General features: G+C 38.2%; 1 protein-coding gene across 1 annotated transcript; it reads right to left on the reverse strand.

The window, feature by feature from the left end:
* Positions 1 to 5525: 5525 nt before the first annotated feature.
* Positions 5526 to 7663, reverse strand: LOC149035752 (adenosine receptor A1-like). The gene has a single exon (XM_089192015.1). The coding sequence runs from the start codon at positions 6979 to 6981 to the stop codon at positions 6058 to 6060; it is 924 nt and encodes a 307-aa protein (XP_089048141.1). The 5' UTR covers positions 6982 to 7663; the 3' UTR covers positions 5526 to 6057.

Below are 7663 nucleotides of genomic sequence, written 5' to 3' on the forward strand. Positions count from 1 at the left end.
ACTGCATGGTAATTGTATCTTTTCGCTTAATGTAACTCAGGATGTATATATTACTAACACACGCCAAGATTTGCCCATCCTACACCTATGCGCAGATTGCATAGATGTGATGGAGTCTGTGAGGCAATACAGTAAAGGAAGAGGTAGTATTAATGGTTGAAACAATTTACATATTGAGTTAGTAGAATCTGTGTCACAATACAGTAAAGGAAGATGTAGTAGTAGTAGTTGAAGCAATTTGCATGCTGATTTAGTAGAATCTGTGTCACTATAAAATAAAGGAAGTGTAACATTCCTCTGTCATTAACCAACCAAGGTCACAAGAAAAGACAGAGGGCTTCATCTTAATATGACACCAGACTCTCTTTAGAGAATGTTTCACAAGTAGTAATGTAAAGAGAAATTTCGGTAATGTTGTAATTTTATAAACGCAACATTTTGTAGCTTGATTTCAATATATAATCCATTGGAAAAATAGGTAAGCATGTGGAATGATTACGAACGACAAGATTTGTTCAGAAAGAAAGTAGAAGGATTACGTATTTTTAATCCTACGTATACGTACGTTCATCGGCTTAGCAAAGCAATAAACAGTGAAACCGAGGTAAACAGTTGACGTTTTCTGTTGGCATCAAGCCTCTGTCTAAAGGGGAAAACTGAGATGACAGGTTATAAAAAAATGGCTAATCATGTTTTAACAATGTTGTAATCAGTTTGTTTTCAGTTTTTTTTCTAAAGCAACATCGCAGTCCCTTATGAACAGTCTTGATTTGAACTTTCCGTGCGTGCAGTAAATCGAAAACGAGTTCGTAAACATCCATTTGTAATATGAATGATTCGTTCAATTCAACTGATAATCACGCAGTTACATTTGTAGGACGAAATTGCCAACCCGCGTAACGAAAGGTTATTCAGTTCCTGTCTTAAATCATTCTCTGATTGGCTGCCGCGTTCAGTGTCGTTGTCAGGTGCAGATATTTAAGTCAATATGTAATTGGTTTCCTAGGGTGAGAAAAGCTGCTATTGTTTACGTAGTAAGGACTGTGACTGTTATGTGGCTTCATAAATATAATCAGAGATGCATTTCGAACTCGTCCTAAAACAATGGAAACAAAAGATGTGTTGTAAATAAAATCTTTTAACCACTAAGACGTTCAAGCGCAATCACACGTTTTCTTTCATTTTTTATCTTTCACTTTTTTCTAGACGTGATGTACGCTTGTATCCATGGCAGGAAGCCAGCACTTTTCATCGAAATTTGATAACAGTTTTTTAATTCTAGTTAATAATATGGTTCAGAATGGGTTACCTCCGACTGATTCCTCGATAGAATTCCACCTTTCGTGAACGCAAGTCTATTTAAAATATTATTTCGCGAACACAGGCCAAGTCATTTAATGAATTATTTAGATGGACCCACAGGTGTTGCTTCTTTGAAAAAGTATCCTACACTTCACACGACAGATTTAAAAATTGAAGACGCTGAAGGTGTTGTTATATGAACTTTAGTCATGATGCCCCGGATTGCAACGGCGCTGAATCCACGACCGCAACAAATCGGTCTAGCTTTAGTGATTAATATTTCTCTTTGCCAAAACTTAAGATAAATTGCCTTATTTATTAGTTCTTCCTGTCCAAAAGAAAAAGGAACTTAGTATTAAATCATGACAATGTTATGCAGGACATTAGCCGAATTTTGCGTGGATCTTTTCCGGCTAGGCATCAAAATACGTTGTCTCGTGCAGCGATATCTAACGCTGACTTTTACCATTTAATAAAGGGAAGGATATCCTGTATTTATTTCTTTTGAAACGCTGATAAAATACCCCTCAAACATCGACAGTACAGATCATTGTTTCACTTGGGAGCAGGAAAAAAAGAGGTAATAGTAATTGTCTCGCAAATTTGTTGCCATATTTCACAGGTCACGCCATCTTTTTTCGGCTACGTATCTCTTTTCACTTCGACCCAGAGTTAATCCTTTCTTTCTACGGTGAAACGAGAGTTGAAAAGCGAGATCGAGTCGAGTTAACTGATTCTTTGGTCGGCACGGAACCGGAGGCTGACAATGTTATGATACAAATTAACCTTATTTGTTCAACATGTAAACTGCTGTGTTATCATGTCGACAAGTTTCCTGTTTTTATAATAACGAGGCCGCCCTCAGCCACTCTTCCGTGCAAAACTAACTTAGATATGATTTCTCTCGTTACAAGGTTTCCATCGCCAGGATTCCTCCGCGGTTGTGTCTTACATCAACTTCAAACCTGAAGCGTTTTCTTACTTAAATATTACAAGAATTGTTTCAGAACTTATTCAAGATGGTAGCGAGTGTGAATTTGCCAGTTTGGAAATCACTTCATGTTTTTCGTACAACCTGGCTGCATTTCCTGATAATGGGGGAAACTGTTGTGTGAACTGCTCCCGTCCGCACAGGGAACCCAATGAACTTATCAGCAATCCCATATTCCATCATTTCAGTGAAGCTGTAAATGCAATCTTGTTCCAGTTTAAGCTATATGTCCCCTCCCCCTTGAGTAAATCAATTGGGGCTGCTGCTGATAGGAAAGTGCGTGATTGAAAGTGTCATTTGACAGCTGTGATTTTGTACGATAACTTCAGTCAAGAGAATATAAACTGTAATTCTCTTGCCTCAGTGACACAGACCTCGTTATAGTAATGGTGGTCCCTTTGTTAGAGAGAAAACTTAGCGTGTCAATCTTGAATATCTCAATTTTGTTAAAAACAAATTATGATATACAACTGAGCTATAAATGCATATAAAGCGGTTCTTACTTATGATCTATTAGAAGAAAGAGGCACAGACGTCTGCACCAATAACATTATTTGGATTCTTTATATATTTATATATGACAAGAAACCAGTCACCAGTTCACACTCCGTTGCGCCTTGTGTGCCACTTTTTAATGCTTAACACTTTTGACGTCATCTGTGATCTCTTTTTAAAACAGACGTAGGACAACATGGAATCTATTTGTTGTTTAACAAACAAGATAACAATTATTTTTCTATTTGTTGAAACAGACTCCTTGCTTCAGCGATCCATGCATGAGCAATGCAACTTGTGTGGTAACTTTTAGTTACCAAGAAATCGATTATCACTGCAGTATATGTCCACCATTTTACGACGGCAAAGACTGCAGTAAAGATATCTCCTCCTCCGCGTCTTCCATCTCCATTCTTTTCTTTTCTACTCGTTTCCCATCTTTTCCTTTTGTTTCTTGCTTTCTTCCTTAGTTAGTCTCCAGGCCGTAGTTGTTCGAAGCACGGATAACGGTATCCACCGGATAGATCATGTTTCTATCCGATTAATAGCGCAGTACGTTTTTTTAACACCTATTTACTGAATAACAATTTTGCTGTTGGGTAGCGTTATTGGCCCTTTGAACAACTGGGGATTGTAGTCTTCTACTGGTCGCGAATGTTCACTTCGGTTTCATAAAAATGAAAAAAAAAAACCCCAGTGCTACACGTGAAAGAAAGACCTTTGCAAGGGGAGAATCCGAGCGCAGAAGGGGAGGGGGGGGGAGGGTTAGGTCAGTTTGCTCTGACCTTTTTTCTGTTCCGTATTTTTTTAAGCTAAGCAGAAGACTGACCGCAATTTATTTCCAACTAAAAAAATTTTTAACGCTTTTGCTATTCATTTTATTTAACCCGCGATTCTGTCAACCTCAATAACAAGAATCCCCAATGATTCCAACCTTCTGCTTACTGAAACCAGTTTTCGTTTCCTTTCTAGGAATTTCCCAATTGTGACATGACGTCACACAATGGAGGATGGACCATGTGTTACACTACCGATGAAAATGATGATCTGCTCTACAGGGACTTCCTGGTTTCTGCCCACACAGGGGGTTGTTCACTAATTCACATGGCCAGTAGGGTGGCATGGCATTTGGTGAAAATGGTCATGATGTCCATGATATAAGGCGTATCAGTATCGGATTACAATAAGGTTTCTCCTTTCTTGGTCCCATGGTGAACACTAAGGAAGATCTAAATATAACATGCAATTATTTCAAATCTTTTCTGGGCGTTCAATTAGTAAAAGTTTGCTTGTTGGTACTAGTCATTTCCTCTTATTTCTTCTCTCCTTGACACCATTGTAAACGAAATGAACACTTGAGTCAGACCAAGTTATTTATCGTCACTGATCATAATAATTGGGTTTAGAGACTCGTCGCTGCATGCATTTCTTTTTTATATTACTTACTTTTGAAGTATAGGGGAACGGCCGTCGTCACATTCTATAACGTTAACCCTCAACTTCAAAATGTAGCGGTGATCAGCGTGTAATATCTCGATGAAAAACGAAAGGCTAAACACCGTGACTTAAACAAGTATTAAGATACAGTTACAATAACTATGGACTTCATGTGTTTGAACATATGTTAGTACGCCGCTATCACCTCTAAATGTAGAAGTAATGGTTATTGAACTTAGTGAAATGCAATTTTGTCTGAAATCATAGCTGGATTCAAATCACAAGAATGATTTCAGACCAAAATTGCAATAAACGAAGTTCAATTACCACTTTATCACATCTATTTTGAATCACAAACTTCAGTCGCTCAATGGAAGAATTTCTTTGGCTGTACAGGTATTTAATTGATCCAGTATGATGGGTTGGTTTGTCTCTCATTTTCTTACAATTTAATTTATTTCTTCAAACAAGCCTTGAAATTTCTTTGGTTACTGTGTTTAAGTAAAGCTGTCTTATTGGCTGAGAAAAAGATGCGATTAAGAGCATAAAAATCTCTCTAATTCTCTCCTATAAAAAGCAGTGAAAAGCAGTTATTCAAAAGTAATTTAACAAAGAAAATGGGAAAAACCCTCTTTGTCATTCTCTTCACGCTTTCAGCTCAACATACAGTCTTTTTTTGTTGTTTTTCTTTTTCATGGAAGCTTTATTTGAAACGGCGTCTGAGTCTACATCTACGACGACTTCAGGCTTTGATGTCTACAGCTTCTTTTTAACAATGCAAGCCATGACTAAGAGGGCTACAAAATACATGTATGCTACCTCATTCCCTTCGCTTGTTTTAAAGTCCAGCTGATGTTATCGGCTGTTACTGGCGTAGGTCGGTCGTGATTGGTTTGTATGGATCCGTCGATAATGTTTGGTCGTGTTAATTGGTTCGTTTTTTTAGCGTAAAATTTGTAAATAATCCGATCTGTATGGTGCCATATGAACCAAGCACAATTACAAACGATCATACAAGTTATCTGCTGCACATTCACATTATGGTCAGTTGCTCTAGTAATTTGAATTTTGAATGAATGGTTAGTATGTTATCGAAATATAAAATTGATTGATTTTTTTTAAGCAAAGCGACACCTTGAATTGAGACAAGTGATGAAACTTGCGCACCCGGCGAACCTTTGGAAAATGAAACTGATACGAGCTTCGTTTTATTTCAATATTAAATAGAAATTACTTCCCTTGATAGGTAGTGCTAAAAATCAAGTTAAGCAGTTATTCAAAAGCAATTTAACAAAGAAAATGGCAAAAAACGCTATTTATTATTCTTTTTACACTTTCTGCTAGACATGGAGTTTTTTCTTTTTCATGGAAGCTTTATTTGAAACAGCGTTTACAAGTCTACATCAATCACACTGTTAGGCTTCGATGTCTACAGCTTCTTATTTAAAATGCAAGCCATGACTTAGAAAGCCACAATACACGCCTGCTACCTCATTCCCTTCCCTTCCCGTCAATTTACTCAGCGAAGACTGTACTGAAATTGGATATCTTTCAGCGCGCTAAATGTTAGACCAAATGGGCAAATATCTTAAAAAAACAATACTGGAACTCGAGTCTCGAGCACCTCTTTTGCTCCTCTCGTGCATGCGGCTCTCCAAATTTTCAGCACCATTTATAACTCGATACCCGCACGCTAAGCATGAGCTAATCACCTTAGGTCCATAGATAGATCAGCTCTTGTGCTAATTCAGCAGTCTGAATAGAACTTGTATTTAAGTTCAGTTTTTTTTCCACAAGGTTGTACATCGTGTTAAGTTGTGCAACGCAAAGATTCAATTTGGTCCACAACAACAGTTTAATTGTCTTATTGTGTCCTTTAGTGCCTGTTTCACCTCCCTGATTTTCCAGCAGTAAAGAATGGGGTTCAGAGATGAGTTTAAGAAAAGTAAACAAACGAAAAAGTAAGACACATTAGCGTCCAAAAACTCAAATAAATGGGGTAGAACTAAAGTAGCACAAAAAGGAGAGTAGCAAGCAAATAATCCAAGCTGTACCCATGTTATGGCGGAAACTGTTTTCTTGTATCGCGCTACATTCAATGCAGTCGGTACTAAGCCATTGGGAGGAAGTTGTTGTCGTTGGTGAACATGGCCTTGTACATGAAGCAGTTGGTGACGGAGACGAAAATAGATTTTAGCGTAAGACATGGCCGAGACAAGAAGAGAAATAAGCATCACAACAGCATATACAATGGCGGAAATATTTAAAGAAAAGATGAAGAGACACCCAACCAAAGCACCTATTAGAAACCAAAAGGAGATAATAAGCGCTCGCACCCGCCTTAATGTAACAACGTATCTATACCTCAGACCCAACGACAACGCAAGAAGTCTGTCCACACTTATAGCAGTTGATGTCAAGAGGGAGACACCACAAAGAACTAGAGACGAGACCACTGGTATTAAAAAAACATATAGATGAACGTTGAAGCCGGTAAGAAGCGTTACTGTAAACAGCGGTTGTGTTATCAGTCCAACACAAAGATCGGTGACCGCCAGACATCGAAACAAAAGTTTCGTCGGAGGACAAATCGAAGTCACTTTGTTAAGAGCAATTAGGATGAGAACATTGCCAAGTGTCGCGGTGATGGAGAGAAAAGTGTTCAAGGATGCGAGTGCTGCAGACATCCCCACGAGTGACGCCGGATAACTGACTTCAAATGAGGAGTTTGTATATTCATCAGTGGTGTTCAGCATTTTTCTCAAAGCCAGCAACAGAGAGTTTGTTCTCAGAAAGGCAAACGTTTGCTATTGTAAACTGTTCCTGTTTGACTGATTTTGATGGTGTACTGTGATCGTTCGGGTGAGAGTAGTTCTGAGAAGGACAGTTGTTGGTTATAGTGGCTTAGTGATGTTTCAAGAACTGCACAAGCAGAAAGTAAAGAGTCTTCGTCAGTCGACTTCTACAAAACTAATTCTGTGTAAACTGATTGGTCAGATTCCTCTTGTGTTATTAGCTATGAGACCTGTTGATCGGTTCCTTTGTTGTGTAAATATATATGTCGTGAGTAGGTCGATTTGTATGGCGCAGGTAGGTGACGTTATGGGCTTATGGACTAAGCACAATTACATACGACCAAACAAATGATCTGGCCTGCTGCGATGATGACGAAAATTCTCTTTCAGGTGATACGGGCAGTCCTTATGTCCAAAATAAATAGCTACGGAACATTCATTTTAAAAGATCCTGTTTCTACCAGCTGAGGGATAAAATATTTTGCAATTTGATCGGTTCCTTTGTTGTGTAAATATGTCGTGAGTAGGTCAATTTGTAAGCACAATTACAAACGACCATACAAATTATCTTGAATTCCCCTATCACTTTCAAGTGACACGGGCTGTCACATTTCTTATGTCCGAAATAAATGGATATAGTGCA

The sequence above is a fragment of the Pocillopora damicornis genome, chromosome 13 (assembly GCF_964200805.1).
Source record: "Pocillopora damicornis chromosome 13, jaPocDami1.2, whole genome shotgun sequence".
Lineage (NCBI taxonomy): Eukaryota > Metazoa > Cnidaria > Anthozoa > Scleractinia > Pocilloporidae > Pocillopora > Pocillopora damicornis.